The 27,256-nt window shown below is 40.0% G+C and overlaps 1 protein-coding gene across 1 annotated transcript; it reads right to left on the minus strand.

Annotated features, from left to right (window-relative positions):
• Window positions 1-27,256, minus strand: LOC139755277 (craniofacial development protein 2-like). The gene is made up of 2 exons (XM_071673396.1): window positions 25,611-27,256; window positions 1-42 (listed from the first exon to the last, which is right to left on the minus strand). Exons 1-2 carry the CDS (start codon window positions 26,769-26,771, stop codon window positions 31-33), a joined length of 1,173 nt encoding a protein of 390 aa, XP_071529497.1. The 5' UTR covers window positions 26,772-27,256; the 3' UTR covers window positions 1-30.

The raw sequence follows: 27,256 nt of genomic DNA on the forward strand, positions 1-27,256 counted from the left end.
TAAAAATATTTAATTTTACAAACAAAGCAGTTACTTATTATACTCCTGTCGCCCCAACAAAATATTTCAATTTAATAACACTAAATATATAACTAATTCTTAAAATGCATTAATTGAAATATAAAGATTTAGGGTCTTATCGTCCCCTTATGTTATTCAAGCTTTTTCACTTAAACGAAATATTCCAAATCTGCAATAGACTCAATTTCTTGTTCAACCGTTCATACCAGTCCCCAATTAAAGGACAAATTATTATGCTACCCTAGCACGGTCATACTACCGCGGCCGTTAAATTTAAACATCACTTGGCAGGCTAGACTTTATATAAACTTCCATAAAGACATGTTTTTGATAAACAGGCAGAAATCTTATTTGCCGAGTTCCTTTACTGCATCTTCAATCTGTTAACAAAGAGCGATTTTTATTCCACTTAATTGATTACTCACAAGACAATTTTACTAATAAAATCATTATTTCTAACAATACAACATTTACTATCAAAATTTCATATCTATAAGACAGAAGTCATACAAATATCAATCACTAGAAATTTTAGTTAAAACACTTTACTAACATAGCTACTTCTAAGCTTAGTTAAAATAAACCCAATCATATTAGTTTATGTTTGAATTAATCAATCAGCTTTTCCCTCCAATTATGTACTTGAATTAATTTTACCTACATTCAAACGAAATTAATTTTTTCTTTTAAATAACCAGATATTAAAAGACTCGATTAGTATTTCACCACTAAAAAATTATTAAAAACTTATTTACAACTAAGACGATCTTAATTTTTTAGCTATTCTTTTTTTGGGATATCCAGTTTATCTGGAGAATTTAAATTCTCCCTGATACAAAAGGTACAAAATTTTATATTTTCTTTTCTAAAATTAAATTTTTCATTATATTTAAACTTTCCCTCACGATACTTTTAAACTATAGTTTAAGCCTAAATTTCAACATACTAATCAATTATATATTAAAAATTATTTTTCTTAACAAATATAAAAATTCATCTAATTTCTCAAACAAGTTTATATTTAAAACAAATCGAATCGCACAATATATCTTTTCAACGTAAGTGAAACGCTTAACTAAAAAGCTTTGCTTTACTTCTAGGGGCACTTTCCAGTACACCCACTATGTTACGACTTATCTCATTTAACTTAATGAAAGCGAAGGGCAATTTGCACACACTTTAGAGCTAATGCCATACTACCTTATTAAAGTTAAAATTACAATTGAATCCATCTTCGTATGTCCATCCTAAACATAATCCGCTTAACGTTCAAAACCATTGTAACCCATTTTAACTTATCCATTTGCAGCACCTTGATCTAATTTATTTGGTATTATTCACCAATTACAATAATCAATCAATCAAAATTATCTGTAATGAAGGTATACTAACTGTACAAGAATAAGAAAGATTTTACATGGTTTATCGTTTATAAAACAGGTTACTCCAACTAGACTAAAGTACCGCCAAGTTCTTTGAATTTAAAATTGATTTATTACCAATAGTCAAGTTTTAATATTTGCTCCTGGTAGAGTAACAGGGTATCTAATCCTGGTCCTTACCTAAATTTTCTAGGCTTCAATTTAAGTTTAATAAAACTTGCATTCAATTCTTTAGATCTAATAAACAAATTTCACTTATTATCATATTGAATACACAAGTTTTATCTAACTTTACTGATCTAACCTTTACACTTATTCACCTTTACTAGGACATCCAGTTTAACCGCGGCTGCTGGCACAAGTTTTAACCTCACCTAAATAGGCTTTGCTTAATCCACACTTATTTGATTTATTAAATTTTTAATACTGCACTTCTAACAATCATAGTTCTTACTACCATTTTATACACTCCTTTCATATCTAACGAACAGTGCCACAAATTACAAACTAGGATTTGCATGTATTCTTCAAGCCAACTAACAAAGGTAATAGCAAGAATCAGACTATATATTACACAAACCAAGCTATACAAACTAGCTTATTTAAAATATATATCATAGTAACTTTATAAGAATTTTTCTTAAATTAGAATGTTAATATTAAAAGGTTAAACTTACAATCTTAAATAACCAAACGTTTAACAAGCATCCGATAGCTTCATAAGAAATCCGATTTTTACCGAATTAATCTATAATTTAAAACCAGCCGAGTATTTAACCATTTACATGTTCTTATTATATATACATATAGATAAATGTAATCAAAAATTTCACAATAAGTAAAGAGCTAAATTTTACACAACAATACAGAAATATATAAACCTAAAGTATATCTTAGGTTCAAACATATAAATCACGAGTAAAATTATAAGAGATCAAGTAGGTCGGCAAATAGTCGTCCAAAGAACCTTATATTTGAGATGATCCCCAGAGAAACCCCCTTTGCTTCCAAGAAAGTAGCAGGGGTTTTCTCTCGGGATCATCCGTATATACTAATCATAGGCTTTTATAAACATTTCAGGAGTATATAAATTCTATTGAACAATAATAAACAACAATAATTCCCTAACAACAAATGCATATATATTTTTACTTTCTTCTCATCCGCATAATTAAAACTATTCAACAAAATATACCAAGCTTTAGATATGTTCATTATTGTTATTATACCTTACAACCCCCCCCTCTTCTAATAAAATTTCTTAATTCTATACAAGTTATCTAGTAAATTTATTTTTGCAGTTTAGTTTCATCCTTTGATTAATTAAATATGATGCCTGACAAATGGTTTGTTTTGATAGGACAAGTAATGTAGGCTGACCTGCTCATATTACAAGTAATGGACTTACACTAATTCCAAGAATAACAAAAATTCTTATGCTCTTTACACCAACTCATACTAAATTCCAAAAAGATAAGCTAAACTTAAGCTAATGGGCTCATACCCTATCCATGTGAATTTTTCACTCTTTTTTATGTTACTATCCTCACAAAAAATATTATTCAGATTTCTTCTTGTTACAGGAACAGTCCTAACTTTATCTTCTAACTCTTGACTTATGGCTTGAATTGGACAAGAACTAAATTTGATATCATTTATTCCAATTTTAACTAGGGGAAAAGATAAATTTTCCTGTGAAGCAGCACTTAAATATTTCCTAATTCAAGCTATCGGATCAGCCCTTATTATTTTTGCAGCACCAATTTCAATCAACTCAGAAATATTTTACTCTACTATTCTGTTTGCTTCAATTTTAAAATTAGGAGCAAGCCCATTCCATTTCTGAATTCCCGCAGTAATAGAAGGTCTAAACTGGATCCAAGCAATCATCTTGATAACAGTTCAGAAAGTCGCTCCCATATTTTTAATCTGCCATATCGTTACAAATCCATTAATCTCTTATAATTTTATGTGCAATATTATCTGCTATAATTTGATCTGTAGGTGGGCTGAATCAAACTTCTCTGCGAAAAATATTATCATAAGCATATATATATATATATATATATATATATATATATATATATATATATATATATATATATATATATATATATATATAATACATTTTATAATTATTATTTTGCTTTGTCGCTGTCTCCCGCGTTTGCGAGGTAGCGCAAGGAAACAGACGAAAGAAATGGCCCAACCCACCCCCATACACAATGTATACGCACACACGTCCACACACGCAAATATACATACCTATACATCTCAATGTACACATATATATACATACACAGACACATACATATATACCCATGCACACAATTCACACTGTCTGCCCCATTCACTCCCATCGCCCCCTCGCCACACATGGAATACCTTCCCCCTCCCCCCTCATGTGTACGAGGTAGCACTAGGAAAAGACAACAAAGGCCCCATTCGTTCACACTCATTCTCTAGCTGCCACGCAATAGTGCCCGAAACCACAGCTCCCTTTCCACATCCAGGTCCCACACAACTTTCCATGGTTTACCCCAGACGCTTCACACGCCCTGATTCAATCCACTGACAACACGTCAACCCCGGTATATCACATCGATCTAATTCACTCTATTCCTTGCCCTCCTTTCACCCTCCTGCATGTTCAGGCCCCGATTACACAAAAACTTTTTCACTCCATCTTTCCACCTCCAATTTGGTCTCCCACTTCTCCTCGTTCCCTCCACCTCCGACACATATATCCTCTTGGTCAATCTTTCCTCACTCATCCTCTCCATGTGCCCAAACCATTTCAAAACACCCTCTTCTGCTCTCTCAACCACGCTCTTTTTATTTCCACACATCTCTCTTACCCTTCCATTACTTACTTGATCAAACCACGTCACACCACACATTGTCCTCAAACATCTCATTTCCAGCACATCCACCCTCCTGCGCACATTCACCCTCCTGCGCACAACTCTATCAATAGCCCACGCCTCGCAAATATACAACATTGTTGGAACCACTATTCCTTCAAACATACCCATTTTTGCTTTCCGAGATAATGTTCTCGACTTCCAAACATTCTTCAAGGCTCCCAGGATTTTCGCCCCCTCCCCCACCCTATGATTCACTTCCGCTTCCACGGTTCCATCCGCTGCCAGATCCACTCCGAGATATCTAAAACACTTTACTTCCTCCAGTTTTTCTCCATTCAAACTTACCTCCCAATTGACTTGACCCTCAACCCTACTGTACATAATAACCTTGCTCTTATTCACATTTACTCTTAACTTTCTTCTTTCACACACTTTACCAAACTCAGTCACCAGCTTCTGCAGTTTCTCACATGAATCAGCCACCAGCGCTGTATCATCAGCAAACAACAACTGACTCACTTCCCAAGCTCTCTCATTTCCCAACAGACTTCATACTTGCCCCTCTTTCCAAAACTCTTGTATTCACCTCCCTAACAACCACATCCATAAACAAATTAAACAACCATGGAGACATCACACACCCCTGCCGCAAACCTACATTCACTGAGAACCAATCACTTTCCTCTCTTCCTACACGTACACATGCCTTGCATCCTCGATAAAAACTTTTCACTGCTTCTAACAACTTGCCTCCCACACCATATATTCTTAATACCTTCCACAGAGCAACTCTATCAGCTCTATCATATGCCTTCTCCAGATCCATAAATGCTACATACAAATCCATTTGCTTTTCTAAGTATTTCTCACATACATTCTTCAAAGCAAACACCTGATCCACACATCCTCTACCACTTCTGAAACCACACTGCTCTTCCCCAATCTTTGCGGAAGATGAAAGCCGGCAAGGCAGCAGGTTTGGATGGTATTGCAGTGGAATTTATTAAAAAAGGGGGTGACTGTATTGTTGACTGGTTGGTAAGGTTATCTAATGTATGTATGACTCATGGTGAGGTGCCTGAGGATTGGCGGAATGCGTGCATAGTGCCACTGTACAAAGCAAAGGGGATAAGAGGTATAAGTTTGTTGAGTATTCCTGGTAAATTATATGGGAGGGTATTGATTGAGAGGGTGAAGGCATGTACAGAGCATATGTATATATATATATATATATATATATATATATATATATATATATATATATATATATATATATATATATATATATATATATATATTTGGTCAATACACAGGACAACACGAGCGACCATCCCTCTTCCCGTAGAGAGAGAGAGAGAGAGAGAGAGAGAGAGAGAGAGAGAGAGAGAGAGAGAGAGAGAGAGAGAGAGAGAGAGAGAGAGAGAGGTACAGCTAGGGGAGAGGGAGAGCCAGGAGTGAGAAAGAGCCAGGGATTCAGGTCTAGCCACAAATGACGGAGAGTCATGGTTAGGTCGAGCCAGGAGTTAGATAGAGCCAAGGACCAGGTCGAGCCAGGTGTGAAGAAGAGCCAAGAAGAGGAAGAGACAATGATAAGGCAGAAGAGAGAGTTAAAGCACAAAACAGTGAGTCAACGGTAAGGGAGAACGAAGGGAGAGCTCAAACTAGGGGAATGGGAGAGGCAATGGCATAGGGGAGTTAGAGCCATAGGGGAGGGAGAGCCAGGGGTTAGGCAGAGCCAAGAGATAGGGAGAGCCAGCGGTCAGTCAGAGGATAGAGTGAGGGAGAACCAGCGGTCAGGCACAGCCAAGAGTGAGGGAGAGCCAGCAGTCAGTAAAAGCATAGAGTGAGGGAGAGCCAGGGGACAGGCAGAACCCAGATTGAGGGAGAGTCAGAGGTCGGGCAGAGCCTAGAGTGATGGAGAGTCAGAGGTCGGGCAGAGCCGAGAGTGAGGGTGAACTAGGGTCAGGCAGACCCAAAAAGTGAGGGAGAGTCAAGAGTGAGGGAAAGCCAGGTGAGAGGAAGATCCAGGGTTGAGGGTCAGCTAGTGGTAAGAGAGAGTGGGAACCAGGGAAGGGGGAGGGCCAGGAGGTGCTTAACTTTTTCGTTCACGATGGTTGCCTCGTGCGCTGCGATAAAGCCCTCAACAGCTTCATCACCCATTCTTGCATTCAAATCACCCATTACTGTTTCTCGATCCCTCGCATCAAATTGCTGATGCACTCACTCAACTCCTCCCAGAACACTTGCCGCCTCTCTTTCTCACTCCACTTGCTACAGGGTGCATAAGCAATGACAATCACGCGTTAGCCTGGAGCTCATTCCTTACATAAATGAACACATTGCCACGACCCTCCCTCAGTAAAAATGCCAATTGCTCTCTCCTCTCCCCCTCACACTAATTTCATACTTTACTTTTAGGACATTACCAAACTATCCTTCCCCCGTCCCCTTGAGCATAGTTTCAGTTAGAGGCAGAATATTTAGGTTCCTCTTCCCAGACATACAATGTGTCTCTTCTTATTCTGGTTATACCCACGCACATCAGAAACCCCAACATGAACCTTCAAGGAGGATGAGCACTCCTGTTTGGGTTCCTTCTCCTGTCAGGGCTTTATGATAATGAAATACAGGGAAGAGAGGGATTTTCAGCCCTCCAATCCTTCCCCTTTTATTCATCTCCTATGGCGACTAAAGAATACAGTGGTGGCATACTTTTTCTCCTATCCCTGGGGATATTCATTTTCTTGTCCCAATACTCCCTTTACCTTCTATGATCTATTTCTATAAGAATCCTGGTGTTACCCAGGATCTGTGTCTAAAGGTTCACGCATCCTAGGGCTGCACTACTTACACAGCAGGGAGCTGTAGACTCCTTTGTAGTGAGAAGTTCTTTGATGAAACTCGATTCCCAGTTATACAGCTTTACCAAAGGTGACTTTTCGTTCTTGGGGGAATCTCTTGTAGGCGAAGCCCGGCAATCTCTCTCTCTCTCTCTCTCTCTCTCTCTCTCTCTCTCTCTCTCTCTCTCTCTCTCTCTCTCTCTCTCTCTCTCTCTCTCTCTCTCTCTCTCTCCGCGCCGGTGATCATCTAGGTACATGTGACCATAACGCGGTTAGGTTCGATGCAAACCTCAAAACCGCCTCCCCTAAAACCAGTATTATTACCCCTAACTTTATAAGGGCATTACTAGAGGCATACCCCAAGTGATCTGTCCTGAGGCCTATACTTTTCATTAGTTATATTAATGCTATTGACGCACGGATGAATGTCTTGGTGTCTGAATTTGCAGATGACACGGAGATCGGTAATACTATATTAACAGAAGAAGATAGGCTAAGATTCTAAGATTACAATGGATCTACGTGAATTGCTGAATGGTCTAAAAATGGTAAATGCCATTTAACGTCAATAAATGTCAGCTGTTACAAGTATAAAACCTAAACAAGAAATTTGATTGTAAACTGATGGGTCACAAGACAAAGGATACTCCTTGTGTAAGGGATCTAGGAGCTTCCCTGTGTATGATTTCAGCCTTCTTCCAAACATCCAGAGTTATATATCAAATGAGCCTAGTGATTGTAACGAAGCTGCTAAGAAATCAAATAGAACGCTAGGATTTTTTAAAGTGAAACTTTACATATAAAAGCGAGGAGGCGATATCGCCACTACCTAACTCTAGTTAGACCTCATCTCAAATGTAGTGCCGTTCTGGGGCCTCACCTAAGAAAGGATATTCTTAAACTGGGAAGCTGTTTAGCGAAGAGCAATTGAATTGATTACTTCCTTGCATAACATCCGTATGAGGACAGACTGCGAGAATTGAATTTGTTCTCTTTCTGTAAGAGGCGCCTCGAGGCAAGTTAATGGAATGTTTTGAAACACTTAAATGTGTTAATTTCTTTATGTTCGCCCCAGTACCACCAATGAGAGAAAACTGACTAAAACTTAGGGTCATCGAATTAATCTGGATTGCACATAATATCGCTTTACTATCGATATTATTGACACATAGAATGAGCTTTATGGACACTTTGTTCAGAGCAAACACTGTTGTTATCTTCAAAAGTAGGCTTGATCATCACCCGTCACTCTCTGTTATTGAATGATTCTTTGAACTAATCATCATAACGTAGTGGTATGTCATGTTTCTAACCACAAATGTCGTTCTGGCTATGCCATGATAACTTACCAACAATGATTAATCCGTGTTGGTTGCTTTAGGGGAACAGGGAGGATTGTATCATGAGGAGTAATATGGATAAGGAAAACCGCGCCAGGGAACAGATGAAGAAAGGCCATATCCGCTCACATAAACATGCGTAATGCACCGAAAGCACATCTCCCTATCCACTTCCAGGCATCACATATTCATGTTCATTCTACCTTCTCACTATCCTATGCAAATTCACTTCAGGCAGTTCAATCCTGCAAGGTGTCTTTTCCTACCTGTTCCCACTCCGACGTATTGCCAAGGCAGTGAAAGGTTGGGAGAGAACCTTGGCTTTGCCGTTATTTTCTTTTTGTGTTTTTAAGCTGCCTGCATCTTTTTTAGTGGTGTTAAGGCCAGACCTTGGGTTTCTCTCTCTCTCTCTCTCTCTCTCACTCTCTCTCTCTCTCTCTCTCTCTCTCTCTCTCTCTCTCTCTTTCTTTATATATATGTATATATATATATATATATATATATATATATATATATATATATATATATATATATATATATATATATATATATATATATATATATATATATATATATGTATTTCATGCATTCATACATGTACAATTGTTCGAATAAAACGTCACAGACTGAGGCACATAATTTCCCGTGCATGTAGTGGGAAAGTAATCAGTAACTATATGAATGATGAAACCATCAGTACAGTATAATCGTCAGGTCAAAATTCACCATCATTTATTTACTAACTTCAGCCCAACATGATGGAAACAAAAAGCTCGCCAGAGTGAAATGTCTTAATTTAAGAAAGTTGGTTCTGGGAAAAGTTTTGATTGTTGCAACGACTTTTACCTTGTATCCTGGAGCGAGGAAATAGCAGTTAAATATTCATTGAGCAGAAATTGAAGAAAATAGAATAACCCAGGATATACCTGGGAAACCTTCAGGAAACACAATCTAAATGCAAATTTTATCATGATTCTGACCACTCGTCAGAATATTAGTCACAAGGCAACAGAGAAGAAAGTGAACCATGGACAAAAATGCCTAGTTTGCCTGGAGTGTTCCAAGACTCAGTGGTACAAAGTCTTACCCAACGAAAAAGTATCTCCTGAAAATAACAAAAAATGAAATAAAAAAAGAAATGGTCAGTTTAGAAAATGGGTGACAGTTCAATAACTTTCAGGTACTCAGGTACCTTTGAAAATGTACTCCTATCGTTTGTATGTTCACTGAAAACAAAACTGTAAAGAAGAATTCTCTTTTTCTAAGCACTGAAGAGTAATGATCCTTTCCTTACAGTGCCTATAAAAGAAAAGAAAAATACAAGAAATATAAGTAAAAGGATGTGTATCATCCACACAGCCAAGATATCCTCTGTTTACCCACTGAACTTGATAATGATCTTAGTTATTCCTAGACACAGAGATGATAATGACAAGCTACAGAATAGGTCGAAGCAGAAATAATTCATCAGCATGAATGTAATCATGATTCCGTGAGTAGAAAAAGAGAACAGTTATATGTTAGTTTGATCACAGACGAAACGAATAATGTAACTTGGACCACGAAGCGAGGCAGAAGGGCTGTGAATACTGTTGTAAAAGTGAAGGATCAGGTTTGTTGACAGAACCAGACTGGATGACCTCACTGAGACGTTTAGTGCGGATATCTACGAGATCACATAAGAAGAAAGAGATATAAGGCAAATGAACACGAGAATGTGGTGTTTGCGTTAGAGGATAGGGAGTCAGATGTGATAAGTTAACTGGGCGACGATTTTTTTCTTTACATTTTGTTATCGTGTGTTAACAGACACCGAAATATTTGATTAACGAAAGACAATCTGGCCAAACGAGCAGCAAATATGACAAACGTCAGTAATGAGAAGATGAATCATGCAGTGCAGACAGTTGCTGTGTTGTCATTGTGAGTATTGACCACATACACTGTGAGGGTGTATGTGGTCTTAGAGTTATTTTCTCGGATGGTGTTCGTAACTTGACGTGGACGGCCTAGATGACACAGGTGTAAAGTCCAAACAACCAACCAACCAGGTTGTAAAGGTACAAACAACGTTATCAAGATGGATCGTTCTCAGTCATTCGGGCCGTCCAGATATCGCTAATGTGGCAAGTGTCACCGGAACAAATTATATGTGATGATCTGCTGAGGAAGATTGAGAAAACCTACAGTGATGAGAAAGAAACCTATTCTTTTTATCACTGATCTTCTTTAACCTATTAGAAAATACGAAACAAACTTCCGTCGTCTCTGGCTTGTCAAAAGACCTCACTGTATCATCCTGATGTGGGTAGAAATTGTCCAATGTTTGCGATGGTAATATGTGCACCTCCAGTATTGTCTTTATTAGTATAATTTCTTTTTCCTGACGATGGGAATGTGAAGTATGCTGTGCTCTGGTCAGGAGTGAGTCCACGGGCATATAACGAAGCAATGTCCACTATCTCATGAATCTGGTAGATATCACTGGCTCGCCAGCAGGGCCTCAGCTTCTTCACACCATCACATGTCTCATCTGCTTAACACCGCCAACTTAAGCGGCTCGTATGTTACTGTGATGCCTCGTTGTTGTCTCGTCGCGCGCCTCCAGCCTTGGGTCTGGTTAATGTAGGGAAGCTCCACATTGTACCCAACTTACTAATGAAGGACTACACTTTAATGGTGTCCCCAGATCTTACCTTCCCCTACCAGGCAGCTTTCCATGGTTAGAAGACAAGATTTTCATCGTTTGTGAGCAAACGTATTAATTTCTTGTACATATCCGTAGGGCTTTATATGGACTTACCCTAAATACTACCAGTAAGTCACCCTAAATACTACCAGTAAGTCACCAATCGTCAAAAAGATCTCTCTCATTGGTAGATTTTTATCGACCTTAACTCTGTTTTAGTGAAAGAATTACCTCTGCGCTTTCATAATGTATCAGATCTGTCTATCAGTCAGTTAGTTTTATCTTCAAAATGAATGACACTATTTGGCCAAGAATTAGAAATGCATAAAAGAACTTGCAAAGTCCAGTTGAGCTCGACTTTATAGAGGATAACTGAAAATGTATTACGATGCAGAGCAGAAAAATGAGGATCACTCAGAGACGAGGTATTGGATTTAAACTTCGACTTTCAGTTCTAAAAATACAAAGGCAGTTTGTGGTCCAACTCTAAATCCATTTTGCTTTTATGACAAAGACTCAAGTCTTGGAGGGAAGTCTCCATCAAATCGAGAGAATTATTGAAAAAGAGAAAGGGTGAGTCGAGATAAAAGGGAATGAAAAATAATATTCTCAGAATTTTAAAGGAAGATGGAGAGTTTGTCTTTTGAAAACGGATTGGTCGTAGTTGTTAAGAAAGATATAAGAAGACAAACTTTAGCGGTTGAAGGAAAGACAGACATCAAAACGGTATGAGTATCCCTTTTTATAACTGCGTGTAATTAGGTAGTAGATCTAAGGATAGAAATACACAGTTTTCCCTCCCCGTCTGACTCTTAAACTCAATTTTCTTTTTTTTGATATTTTTTTTCCGTTAAATACTACGCCCCCTACAAAACAGCAGCGACCAGAGGAGTCAGACTTCTGCACTATAACTCAACCTTACGTTCAACAATAACGCCATACGTGCTAACCAAAAGATTGACAAGAGCAAAAGAACACCTTGATAAAGATCACTTTGGATTGGGTTGTGATGCAGACTGGAAGAAAAGACGTCGGTGCCGTATAAAGCAATAGATCAATCAATAGATCAAGATCTGAAGATGTAAGTACGTTCTCCTGACCATGCCACTGTTGGAGTTTAATGGACAATGTTACTGGAAATATTCGGAAATTCAAACGTTAACTGGAGAGACCGTAGATTTGAATAAGCAGTTGTATCGTGGTCGGGTGTCTCAGTTTGAGGAGAACCAGTAACAAAACTCAGGTCTGCTGAGGACCATCAGTTTATCAGCACCACAGAAGAAGGTTCTAGCGATCAGTAAACAGCTTAGCTGGAACAACAAGTATTTGCAGAGTGAGACCAAATGTCTAAGAAAGTGACAAGAATTACAAGGAGGGAAAAAGGATCTGTACCTACATATGTTGACGATGAAATATTTGAAGAGGTAAAATATTTGCGTATCTTGGAAGTATCTTATCTTGTGATAGAGGACAAGGACCTGCTATGGACAAAGCAGCAGCAGCTTGCAACAAAGAGAAAAGGCTGCTCATAGTTAAGCTTGACCCGAAGCTGAGGAAACCGATGGGGGAACTTTGATATGGAACGTAGTTCTGATTGGAGCTAGGGCACTAGACCCATGAAACTTGAAAACAAAAGGTCACAAGCCATTGAAAAGTTCTGAAGTGTGGACCCATACCAGAATGATGACGGCAAGTTAGGTGAAAGATCAGAGCAACGAGAAAGTTTTATGTAAGTGGTAAAGAGAAAGAGTTTCCTCAATAGCGCGAACTTGAAATAACAGTGTAGGACGCACAATACATGACGTGATGAAGCGAAAATGTCAGAGCAAAAGACAACGTAACGAGAGAGAGGAAGTCTATACTTGATGTGACTTACGGGCTAGGAACAGTTATCATGGCAGGAGGAGTGTAGTTTGGCGAGAGTTAAACCCATGAAACTAGATCCGCCGTGAGGGATAATGCCAAAGAAGAGAAACATAAACAGCAATGAAGAATGAAGTAGAATTTTTGGATGTCACTAACACAAACCATTTTCTGGAGATAAAGTCTTAAACATTCAAACGGACAGTACTTCTGTGAACAGAATGGAAACCAAATCCTTTCAAAGTTTATTCATTTCATTACGTGTTTCTCACGACTGACGTCAGTAATACGCAGGTTCTTGTCTTCCTCCACAACTTTATGTAAGGTCCGTGTATGTCCAGAACTTACTGTAAAAACACCTGTTGTGACCCGAGGATCTTGAATCTTTACGTTTGGAAGCTAAATGACTGAGTTTCTCTGCTCTCTATGATGTTGCATTGATGTTTCCTGTATTTTCTTCCAGATTCCCGAGTTCTGTACAACTCTTCGGCTATTTGACTTCTTGCCACAAACCACTGCTTTCTTAACATAAGGGGACTGAGATCTTCTATGCAGAGTATTATAACGTACGATAAAAGGATTCGTTAGGCTATATAAAGGATGATCACGGTGGAGTTGAGGTCTTTTTCTTATTCCCTTCTTAAGATCCGGAACAAATAAACACCCAACACGAACTCCCGACTGTAGCGACCACACTTTACCTCTTTGTCTTCCATCTACACATATACTATCTCAGTCCTCTTAGGGTCCTCTGACCACACCATCATATCTGTCCCTTATTAATAAGTATGCCCAATCCCATTTCACTCCTCGAAACGCCAACTTTGGCACATTTTAGAGTGTACGTACAAGCAAGGATTACCGTGAGTAATGTTAAAAACACCTTTACTGTGGAGGAGTCCTTCATCTAAACCTTTTTCAAGTCAACCAAAAGCACATTAGAACAGGTTATGTACCCTCCCACGCAGCGAGGGAGGGAGATAAATGCGGGGGGGGGGGGGGGTCGGTGCAGGGTACGGGCGGGTGAGGTCAGTGCTGGGGAAGATGAAAGTGAAGGTCATGGAGGGGTGCCTGGAGGAGGAAACTATGCAGATGTAAGGAGTGGCTTTAGGGTTTACACTCGGCCACAGTTTTCCGACAGGAGCTGCTGTGCGAAACATACCTCATTTTACGGGATGTTCTAATTATTCCTTTTTTCGTACGAGTAATTACTACATATTGAGAATGACTGTCAGGGGACACTGCCACTGCCCTCTCTCACTAAGGCAAGTAACAAAGAGATGATCTGACAGACAAGCACAGATATCTAGAGTATCACCAGAAAAGCCGAATGCAGTAATGGAGACGACAGAGGTAGTGTGCAGATGACATCCTAGTGATGGTTGCAGCATGGTGTTGGTACGTAGGATAGACGTCTCGAGACGTAGATACTCCCGTCAATACGAGAGTATCTATTCTGTTGGACTGCAGAAGGTAAATGTGTAAAAGACTTGGGTGTGATAATCACTGATGATCTAAAGCCAAGTAAACAGTGCACAGAAGCAATTAAAAAGGTGAACAAAGTTCTTGCGTTAATAACTGGCGAACGAAATTATTGGAAATCATCCCTACTCTTTACAAGTCACTTGTGTGTCCTGATCTTGAATATTGTGTTCAGTTTTGGGCACCCTACTTGAGGAAACACAAGGGCAGAATAGAGAAAGTACAGAGTCGAGTTACCAAGATGATCCCAGGACTGAGAAAGAAATCGTATGAGAGCCGATTAACGATATATATCTATTTAGTTTGAAAAAGAGAAGGTTATGGGATGATCTGTCACAGACATTCAAAACTATCAAAGGCATCGATAATCTTGATGTAACGACCTACATTGGGGTAGACCCGTATGATTTTACTTGTAGTAATGGTTACAAACTCGTGGACAAACGTTTTACCTAGAATGAGGCGAAGTACTTTTTCTTCAACAGGACTGTTAACATGTGTGATGATTTACCAGTTAGAAGGTTGAATGTAGGCAGAGACTTGGTGAACATATCTATCAGATCTTCGACTGACACTCTTTCCTCTTCCTTAGCTACATAGAAAGTTTATGATATCTTTTTTGATTTTGATATGTCGGTATTTCTACTTTTACCGCACTGATCTATGATGATTATATATCTGCCACGATCACAAACAGCCTCCAATGAACCCATGGGTCTGTTGCTGTTTGTTCCTTGAACACTTGAACATAGGCATGTGTAGCAGGAACTACAGGATCAACGCGTGTGTAGTTCAATGACCAGTATGATCTCAGGGACTGGAAAAATTCTCGGCCTATCAGAGAAACAGAAAAAGGTTCAGAGATAGTGTTCAGAAGCAGCAGTTACACGAAGTGTAGATACGATATAGCGAAACGATGTTAAGTACATCATTTGATATTAATGAATTCTTAAACCTGTTTTCACCGCCGCACACACCTCCTTCAGCCACCCCTGCATGTCTTCCATTCGCCTCTACCCACAATGACCTCAACTGTCTGCGTCGGTGTACGAGAACTGTTGTTCTCGAGTGGTCTGTCAAGGTCCACATACATAATGAGAGTGTAGGTGGCTTTACAAATTATCCTAAACACCTGAAGGTGTTCATAATTCTTCTGTTGGTGGATGTAATTGGACAGTCAATATATAATTAGCGGCTACCATCATTAACCTCGACCAATTTTCTACACATAACTAGTACCGTTCTTCACGGGTGGCAGGCAGAAGACCTTCACAAAATAAGAAGAGACACCTAATCTTACTCTGCACTACCCTATGTATACAGCTCAGATATCATCTCTACTAACTGTAAATAATTAGTTATATCAAGTTATTAGAAAATGCCAAATGTCAGAAAAGAGAGAACAACTGACCAACAATGTTGCACCAACGCTTAAGAAATCCATTGGAAATACAGCAGAGGACCATACATAGAATCTACTCCTAAAGGTCATCTTCTAACACAAGACAGTCCCTGCAGATAAAGGGCACATCTGCGCCCCTCGATCGCTTGTACTCTTCATGACACTTGACGCTACAGTCAGCTCGCCTCCCTGCCACGGCCCCTTCTTCACGCCCTCCTGAACTAAGCCCCTCCAGAGTGGTATCCATGAGGTCTTCGTCCACAGCCGGACGTCGTCATTAAAGTCAGGAGGCGGGAAGTCCGCAGGTGATCCATTATAGGATCAACGTCCATTTCCGAGGTAAGAGCTGCCCTACAACAACTGGCTACCTCACGTCCTCAAAGCAATTCGATACTGTGTCTCAGATGGCAGTTCTCAGCTTACACCTTCCCTGGTCTGGTGTCAGCTCTTGCTGGAAAAAACGAAGATATGCAACAGGACCAGTGCGAAATTAGCCGTAGAGGGACGTAGTCTATTTTCCCAGCAAGAGTTAGACTACCACTTGCCCGGTTACTGTCCAGATATAAGGTACCAAACAGCCACACGTCGTGCAGTGGACACCGTCTCCGTTAGCTGAAAGTTAATAAATCTGTGGTATACATTGTCGTGAAATAGAAATCTGTATCTCATTAAAATCCCATATATTAAGTAAATTAGTATATGAATTGTTCTTATTGCATTTTTCCTAATCGAATTATGAAGGAAACTCTTTAACAACAGAATACAACATAGACAAATAAAGTTATCCTTCTGACAGACATCAGCCTCTTGGGTATGTACACAAATACCGTCCCAATATTGGAGTGTTGAGGTGGACTGCTGAATTTACTCTCTGCTTCTCTAACAAAAGCTTCCAGTCTGGGTTAATCATCTCTCAGCAAGCCCTATACACAGTTCATCCTCTTTCTTGCTCCGAGTTCACAGTTTTTAGTACGACCTTCTTAATCATTCTGAATCATACTTTTCCAATCACCTATGACAATATTTTTCTTTCTTATCGTAGGGGAAAGGTTTTTCCACTATCTCAAAAACTCTGTGGGTTACCCTCTTAGTATTTCTCCTTCTCTATTAACAAGGGCTGACCTCGATGAAAAATGTATTCCAGCTTATACAGAGCAGTGTTATAAGAAATGCACTAACATAGTTGAAACTACATGAAAAAAACTATTAACTAGATACAACTTGAAAAGATAACGAAGTCACAATGATGTTTATCTAAGTCATGAAATATTTTGGTGCTTTTAACATGATAACCTTCGTCGTTGTTTAGTGTGAATCGGCACCAAAACCTCTTTCTCTCTCTCTCTCTACACAGGAGTCATACAAGAAATCCTCTGCCTCTTCCTCTATAAACTCTGGCAAATGATTCGCTCTGGCATCCACATTATTCTTGGTTTGACTGGAACCCATCTGTGCAACAGCCTCTATCTTTTTTAACCTAACTCTGCTTCAATCTGCATTTTCTCTGCCTCAATCTGCATTTTCTTATTCCCTTTCTCAATCTGCATTATCTTCTTTTCTGCCTCAATTTGCATTTTCCTAAACTCAAATTCTAATATCCTCTCTACCTTAACACGTTCACCCACACCCACCTCTGCATCAGGGTTAACATTTTTCACCCTTTCTTCCTCATCTCCTAATACACCAATAGATTATAGCTCTTCCACCAAGTCTGCTAGTATTTCACTTTTAGTACCTGACCTTAAGTGAAGTTCATACATGCTTGCTTTTTGGAACAACTCTTCTTTATTGCACCGGTTAACTTATGCAAGTTTGGGAACTCCACAAACTTGTTCACATTATTTCCAGCCATAATTGACGTCTTTTTTTTTCACACACAATACAATAGATAACCTGACCTATTCACAGAAGTACGATGGTTTACACTTAACATAGATTATTACCACTTACTAGTTGTTACAAAAGTATTCACTTTAGTTCACACAGATACACGTATAATGCCACAATTCACTCCCAGACAGGCCCCCACGTTACGTTCCTAACCGCACCTAACTAAGGTGGGTCTTGAACCCTCAACCCATCATCTATTTCATTTCAATCAAGCCTTCCCCTTCGCGGGGGCATCATCAGGAATTTACTAAAAAGAGAGAAAAACTGCATCACAAAATTTGGATATAAAATGTAAAACGCAAACGTATATATTGGAAACACACCGCAGTACATAGAACGTATAAAGTGATGGAAAACAACATAAGTAATACAAACTAATCAAAAAACATGGATACAGAAATATAAAAAGACTTACAGAAGAGGAAAACACAGAACAATCTTACACCAAGTAGGGAGATAGACAGTCCATCACCAGATACAATGAGGTAGACCAATAACTCAATACGATATCGTATTCAATTTATATATATTTCAAAAAGAGAGATACACATAAGTATACGTATGTAAGTAGGAGAGATGGCCAGAGAGCGTTATTGGATTACGTGTTAATTGATAGGCGCGCAAAAGAGAGACTTTTGGGTGCTAATGTGCTGAAAGGTGCAACTGGAGGGATGTCTGATCATTATCTTGTGGAGCGAAGGTGAAGATTTAGATTTGTAGAGGTTTTCAGAAAAGAAGAGAGAATGTTGGGGTGAAGAGAGTGGTGAGAGTAAGTGAGCTTGGGAAGGCAACTTGTGTGAGGAAGTAACAGGAGAGACTGAGTACAGATTGGAAACAGGTGAAAACAAGGGAGGTAAGGGGAGTGGGGGAGGAATGGGATGTATTTAGGGAAGCAGTGATGGCTTGCGCAAAAGATGCTTGTGGCATGAGAAGCGTGGGAGGTGGGCGGATTAGAAAGGGTAGTAAGTGGTGGGATGAAGAAGTAAGATTATTAGTGAAAGAGAAGAGAGAGGCATTTGGAAGATTTTTGCAGGGAAATAATGGAAATGAGTGGGAGACGCATAAAAGAAAGAGGCAGGAGGTCAAGAGAAAGGTGCAAGAGGTGAAAAAGAGGGCAAATGAGAGTTGGGGTGAGAGAGTATCATTAAATTTTACGGAGAATAAAAAGATGTTTTGGAAGGAGGTAAATCAAGTGCGTAAGACAAGGGAACAAATGGGAACTTCAGTGAAGGGGGCTAATGGGGAGGTGATAACAAGTAGTGGCGACGTGAGAAGGAGTTAGAGTGAGTATTTTGAAGGTTTGTTGAATGCGTTTGATGATAGAGTGGCAGATATAGGGTGTTTTGGTCGAGGTGGTGTGCAAAGTGAGAGGGTTAGGGAGGATGATTTGGTAAACAGAGAAGAGGTAGTAAAAGCTTTGCGGAAGATGAAAGCTGGCAAGGCAGCGGGTTTGGAAGGTATTGCAGTGAAATTTATCAAAAAAGTAGGCGACTGTATTATTGACTGGTTGGTGAGGTCATTTAATGTATGTATGATTCATGGTGAGATGCCTGAGGATTGGCGGAATGCTTGCATAATGCCATTGTACAAAGACAAAGGGGATAAGAGTGAGTGCTCAAATTACAGAGGTATAAGTTTGTTGAGTATTCCTGGTAAATTATATAGGAGGGCATTGATTGAGAGGGTGAAGGCATGTACAGAGCATCAGATTGGGGAAGAGCAGTGTGGTTTCAGAAGGGGTAAAGGATGTGTGGATCAGGTGTTTGCTTTGAAGAATGTATGTGAGAAATACTTAGAAAAGCAAATGGCTTTGTATGTAGTATTTATGGATCTGGAGAAAGCATACGATAGAGTTGAGAGAGATGCTCTGTGGAAGGTATTAAGAATATATGGTGTGGGAGGCAAGTTGTTAGAAGCAGTGAAAAGTTTTTATCGAGGATGCAAGGCATGTGTACGTGTAGGAAGAGAGGAAAGTGATTGGTTCTCAGTAAGTGTAGGTTTGCGGCAGGGGTGTGTGATGTCTCCAAGGTTGTTTAATTTGTTTATGGATGAGGTTGTTAGGGAGGTGAATGCTAGGGTTTTGGAAAGAGGGGCAAGTATGCAGTCTGTTGTGGATGAGAGAGCATGGAAAGTGAGTCAGTTGTTGTTCGCTGATGATACAGCGCTGGTGGCTGATTCATGTGAGAAACTGCAGAAGCTGGTGACTGGTAAAGTGTGTGAAAGAAGAAAGTTAAGAGTAAATGTGAATAAGAACAAGGTTACTAGGTATAGTAGGGTTGAGTGTCAAGTCAATTGGAAGGTAATTTTGAATGGAGAAAAACTGGAGGACGTGAAGTGTTTTAGATATCCGGGAGTGGATTTGGCAGCGGATGGAACCATGGAAGCGGAAGTGAATCATAGGGTGGGGGAGGGGGCGAAAATTCTGGGAGCCTTGAAGAATGTGTGGAAGTCGAGAACGTTATCTCGGAAAGCAAAAATGGGTATGTTTGAAGGAATAGTGGTTCCAACAATGTTGTATGGTTAGGAGGCGTGGGTTATGGATAGAGTTGTGCGCAGGAGGGTGGATGTGCTGGAAATGAGATGTTTGAGGACAATATTTGGTGTTAGATGGTTTGATCGAGTAAGTGATATTAGGGTAAGAGAGATGTGTGGTAATGAACAGAGTGTGATTGAGAGAGCAGAAGAGGGTGTTTTGAAATAGTTTGGTCACAGGAGAGAATGAGTGAGGAAAGATTGACCAAGAGGATATATGTGTCAGAGGTGGAGGGAACGAGGGGAAGTGGGAGACCAAATTGGAGGTGGAAAGATGGAGTGAAAAAGATTTTGTGTGATCGGGGCCTGAACATGCAGGAGGGTGAAAGGCGTGCAAGGAATAGAGTGAATTGGAACGATGTGGTATACCGGGGTCGACATGCTGTCAATGGAATGAACCAGGGCATGTGAAGCGTCTGGGGTAAACCATGGAAAGTTCTGTGGGGCCTGGATGTGGAGAGGGAACTGTGGTTTCGGTGCATTATTACATGACAGCTAGAGACTGAGTGTGAATGAATGAGGCCTTTGTTGCCTTTCCTAGCGATACCTCGCACACATTAGGGGGGAGGGGGTTGTTATTTCATATGTGGCGAGGTGGCGGTGGGAATGAATAAAGGCAGACTATGAATTATGTATATGTGTATATATGTATATGTCTGTGCGTGTATATATATGTGTACATTGAGATGTATAGGTATGTATATTTGCGTGTGTGGACGTGTATGTATATACATGTGTATGTGGGTGGGTTAGGCCATTTCTTTCGTCTGTTTCCTTGCGCTACCTCGCAAACGAGGGAGACAGCGACAAAGTAAAATAAAAAACAAAAAATTATGAATAATATATATATATATATATATATATATATATATATATATATATATATATATATATATATATATATATATATATATATATATATGTATATATATATATATATATATATATATATATATATATATATATATATATATATATATATATATATATATATATATATATATATACATATATATATATATATATATATATATATATATATATATATATATATATATATATATATATATATATATATATATATATATATAAAGTGCGTAAGACAAGAGAACAAATGGGAGCATCGGTGAAGGGGGCTAATGTGGAGGTGATGACAAGTAGTGAAGCGAGAAGGAGATGGAGTGAGTATTTTGAAGGTTTGGTGAATGTGTTTGATGACAGAGTGGTAGATATAGGGTGTTTTGGTCGAGGTGGTTTGCGAAGTGGGAGGGTCAGGAAGAATGGTTTGGTAAAGAGAGAAGAGGTAGTGAAAGCTTTGCGGGAGATAAAAGCCGGCAAGGCTTAAAAAAGGGGGAGACTATGTTGTTGAATGGTTGGTAAGGATATTCAATGTATGCATTGATCATACTGAAGTCCCTGAGGATTGGCGGAATGCATGTATAGTGAGTTTGTACAAAGGCAAAGGGGATAAAGGTGAGTGTTCAAATTACAAAGTTTGTTAAGTATTCCTTTGAAATTATATGGGATAAACGCATGTACAGAGCATCAGATTGGGGAAGCGTAATGTGGTTTCAGAAGTGGTAGAGGATGTGTGGATCAGGTGTTTGCTTTGAAGAATGTATGTGAGAAATACTTAGAAAAGCAAATGGATTTGTATGGAGCATTTATGGATCTGGAGAAGACATGATAGGGTTGATAGAGATGCTTTATGGAAGGTTTTGAAAGCATAAGGTGTCGGAGGTAAGTTGCCAAAAGCAGTGAATTTCTTTTTACCAAGGATGTAAGGCATATGTACGGGTAGGAAGAGAGGAAAGTGATAGGTTCTCAGCGAATGTTGGTTTCCGCCAAGGGTGGATGATGTCTCCATGGTTGTTTAATTGTTTATGGATGGGGTTGTTAGGGAGGTGAATGCAAGAGTGTTGGAAAGAGGGGCAAGTATGCAGTCTGTTGTGGATGAGAGGGCTTGGGAAGTTAGTCAGTTGTTTTTCGCTGATGATACAGCGCTGGTGGCTGATTCGGGTGAGAAACTGCAGGAGCTGGTGAATGAGTTTGGTAAAGTATGTGAAAGAAGGAAGTTGAGAGTAAATGTGAATAAGAGCAAGTTTATTAGGTTCAGTAGGGTTGAGAGACAAGTTAAATGGGAGGAAAATTTGAATGGAATAAACTGGAGGAGGTGAAGTGCTTTAGATATCCGGGAGTGGACTCAGCAGCGGATGAAATCATGGAAGCGGAAGTGAGTCACAGGGTGGGGGAGGGAGCGAAGCTTCTGGAAGCGTTGAAGAATGTTTAGAAGGCGAGAACGTTATCTCGGAGAGCAAAAATGGGTATGTTTGAAGGGATAGTGGTTTCAACAATGTTATATGGTTGCGAAGCATGGGCTATAGATAGGGTTGTGCTTACGATGGTGGATGTGTTGGAAACGAGATGTTTGAGAACAATATGTAGTGTGAAGTGGTTTGATCGAGTAAGTAATGCAAGCTTGGGTAAGAGAGATGGGTGGTAATAAAAAGACTGTGGTTGAGAGAGCAGAAGAGGGTGTATTGAAATGCTTTGGACGCATGGAGAGAATGAGTGAGGAAAGATTGACAAAGAAGATGTAAGTGTCAGAGGTGGAGGGAACGAGAAGGTGGAGATCAAATTGTAGGTGGAAGGATGGAGTGAAAAAGATTTTGAGCGATCGGGGCCTGAACATACAGGAGGGTGAAAGGTGTGCAAGGAATAGAGTGAATTGGAACGATGTGGTATATCGGGGTCGACGTGCTGTCAATTGATTGATCCAAGGCATGTGAAGCGTCGGGGGTAAACCCTAGGAAGTTTTGTGTGGCCTGGATGTGGAAAGGGAGCGGTTGTTTCGGTTCATTACACATGACAGCTAGAGACAGAATGTGAACGAATGTGGCCTCTATGTCTGTTCTTGGCGTTGCGTTGCTTGAAGGAGGGGGGGGGGGGGTTCTATTTTGTGTGTGGCGGGTTGGCGACGAGAATGGATGAAGGTAGCAAGTATGGATATGTATATGAGTATATATGTATATGCCTGTGTAAGTATATGTATGTATACGTTGAAATGCATATGTATGCATATGTGCGTGTGCGGGCGTTTTATGTATATACATGTGTATGTAGGTGGGTTGGGTCATTGTTCATATTTCCTTACGCTACCTCGTTAACGCGGGAGACGGCGGTTAAGTAAAATAGATGAATCAATGAATAAATATATATATATATATATATATATATATTTTTTTTTTTTTTTTTTTTTTTTTTTTTTTTTTTTTTTTTATACTTTGTCGCCGTCTCCCGCGTTTGCGAGGTAGCGCAAGGAAACAGACGAAAGAAATGGCCCAACCCCCCCCCCCATACACATGTACATACACACGTCCACACACGCAAATATACATACCTACACAGCTTTCCATGGTTTACCCCAGACGCTTCACATGCCTTGCTTCAATCCACTGACAGCACGTCAACCCCTGTATACCACATGACTCCAATTCACTCTATTTCTTGCCCTCCTTTCACCCTCCTGCATGTTCAGGCCCCGATCACACAAAATCTTTTTCACTCCATCTTTCCACCTCCAATTTGGTCTCCCTCTTCTCCTCGTTCCCTCCACCTCCGACACATATATCCTCTTGGTCAATCTCTCCTCACTCATTCTCTCCATGTGCCCAAACCATTTCAAAACACCCTCTTCTGCTCTCTCAACCAGGCTCTTTTTATTTCCACACATCTCTCTTACCCTTACGTTACTTACTCGATCAAACCACCTCACACCACACATTGTCCTCAAACATCTCATTTCCAGCACATCCATCCTCCTGCGCACATCTCTATCCATAGCCCACGCCTCGCAACCATACAACATTGTTGGAACCACTATTCCCTCAAACATACCCATTTTTGCTTTCCGAGATAGTGTTCTCGACTTCCACACATTTTTCAAGGCTCCCAAAATTTTCGCCCCCTCCCCCACCCTATGATCCACTTCCGCTTCCATGGTTCCATCCGCTGACAGATCCACTCCCAGATATCTAAAACACTTCACTTCCTCCAGTTTTTCTCCATTCAAACTCACCTCCCAATTGACTTGACCCTCACCCCTACTGTACCTAATAACCTTGCTCTTATTCACATTTACTCTCAACTTTCTTCTTCCACACACTTTACCAAACTCAGTCACCAGCTTCTGCAGTTTCTCACATGAATCAGCCACCAGCGCTGTATCATCAGCGAACAACAACTGACTCACTTCCCAAGCTCTCTCATCCCCAACAGACTTCATACTTGCCCCTCTTTCCAGGACTCTTGCATTTACCTCCCTTACAACCCCATCCATAAACAAATTAAACAACCATGGAGACATCACACACCCCTGCCGCAAACCTACATTCACTGAGAACCAATCACTTTCCTCTCTTCCTACACGTACACATGCCTTACATCCTCGATAAAAACTTTTCACTGCTTCTAACAACTTGCCTCCCACACCATATATTCTTAATACCTTCCACAGAGCATCTCTATCAACTCTATCATATGCCTTCTCCAGATCCATAAATGGTACATACAAATCCATTTGCTTTTCTAAGTATTTCTCACATACATTCTTCAAAGCAAACACCTGATCCACACATCCTCTACCACTTCTGAAACCGCACTGCTCTTCCCCAATCTGATGCTCTGTACATGCCTTCACCCTCTCAATCAATACCCTCCCATATAATTTACCAGGAATACTCAACAAACTTATACCTCTGTAATTTGAGCACTCACTCTTATCCCCTTTGCCTTTGTACAATGGCACTATGCACGCATTCCGCCAATCCTCAGGCACCTCACCATGAGTCATACATACATTAAATAACCTTACCAACCAGTCAACAATACAGACACCCCCTTTCTTAATAAATTCCACTGCAATACCATCCAAACCTGCTGCCTTGCCGGCTTTCATCTTCCGCAAAGCTTTTACTACCTCTTCTCTGTTTACCAAATCATTTTCCCTAACCCTCTCACTTTGCACACCACCTCGACCAAAACACCCTATATCTGCCACTCTGTCATCAGACACATTCAACAAACCTTCAAAATACTCATTCCATCTCCTTCTCACATCACCGCTACTTGTTATCACCTCCCCATTTACGCCCTTCACTGAAGTTCCCATTTGCTCCCTTGTCTTACGCACCCTATTTACCTCCTTCCAGAACATCTTTTTATTCTCCCTAAAATTTACTGATAGTCTCTCACCCCAACTCTCATTTGCCCTTTTTTTCACCTCTTGCACCTTTCTCTTGACCTCCTGTCTCTTTCTTTTATACTTCTCCCACTCAATTGCATTTTTTCCCTGCAAAAATCGTCCAAATGCCTCTCTCTTCTCTTTCACTAATACTCTTACTTCTTCATCCCACCACTCACTACCCTTTCTAAACAGCCCACCTCCCACTCTTCTCATGCCACAAGCATCTTTTGCGCAATCCATCACTGATTCCCTAAATACATCCCATTCCTCCCCCACTCCCCTTACTTCCATTGTTCTCACCTTTTTCCATTCTGTACACAGTCTCTCCTGGTACTTCCCCACACAGGTCTCCTTCCCAAGCTCACTTACTCTCACCACCTTCTTCACCCCAACATTCACTCCTCTTTTCTGAAAACCCATACTAATCTTCACCTTAGCCTCCACAAGATAATGATCAGACATCCCTCCAGTTGCACCTCTCAGCACATTAACATCCAAAAGTCTCTCTTTCGCACGCCTGTCAATTAACACGTAATCCAATAACGCTCTCTGGCCATCTCTCCTACTTACATAAGTATACTTATGTATATCTCGCTTTTTAAACCAGGTATTCCCAATCATCAGTCCTTTTTCAGCACATAAATCTACAAGCTCTTCACCATTTCCATTTACAACACTGAACACCCCATGCATACCAATTATTCCCTCAACTGCCACATTACTCACCTTTGCATTCAAATCACCCATCACTATAACCCGGTCTCGTGCATCAAAACCGCTAACACACTCATTTAGCTGCTCCCAAAACACTTGCCTCTCATGATCTTTCTTCTCATGCCCAGGTGCATATGCACCAATAATCACCCACCTCTCTCCATCAACTTTCAATTTTACCCATATTAATCGAGAATTTACTTTCTTACATTCTATCACATACTCCCACAACTCCTGTTTCAGGAGTATTGCTACTCCTTCCCTTGCTCTTGTCCTCTCACTAACCCCTGACTTCACTCCCCAGACATTTCCAAACCACTCTTCCCCTTTACCCTTGAGCTTCGTTTCACTCAGAGCCAAAACATCCAGGTTCCTTTCCTCAAACATACTACCTATCTCTCCTTTTTTCACATCTTGGTTACATCCACACACATTTAGGCACCCCACTCTGAGCCTTCGAGGAGGATGATCACTCCCCGCGTGACTCCTTCTTCTGTTTCCCATTTTAGAAAGTTAATACAAGGAGGGGAGGATTTCCGGCCCCCCGCTCCCGTCCCCTCTAGTCGCTTTCTACGACACGCGAGGAATACGTGGGAAGTATTCTTTCACCCCTATCCCCAGGGATAATATACATATATATATACATATACACACACACACACACACACACACACATATGCACATACACACACACACACACACATACATATATATACATATGAAAAATGTAAGAAACAATTTAGAAAACAAACTTTTAGCTTGAAATGAATGAAAAAAAATGAATGTCACATAATGGTTCAACCTCTGGCTATGGAAAAGGAAATGTACAATTTATTCACACAAACGTCAATAGCAGTTCTCATCAATTTCACCACTGTGTCAATAAGCTTCAATGTCTAAGCTACATTTTTCTCCAACTTCACTATTTTCTTGTCAAAAACACCATGCATGAAAACTATCACTCCAATAACACAACTATAAACATTTAC

Source organism: Panulirus ornatus, chromosome 19 (assembly GCF_036320965.1).
Source record: "Panulirus ornatus isolate Po-2019 chromosome 19, ASM3632096v1, whole genome shotgun sequence".
In the NCBI taxonomy this organism is placed as follows: domain Eukaryota; kingdom Metazoa; phylum Arthropoda; class Malacostraca; order Decapoda; family Palinuridae; genus Panulirus; species Panulirus ornatus.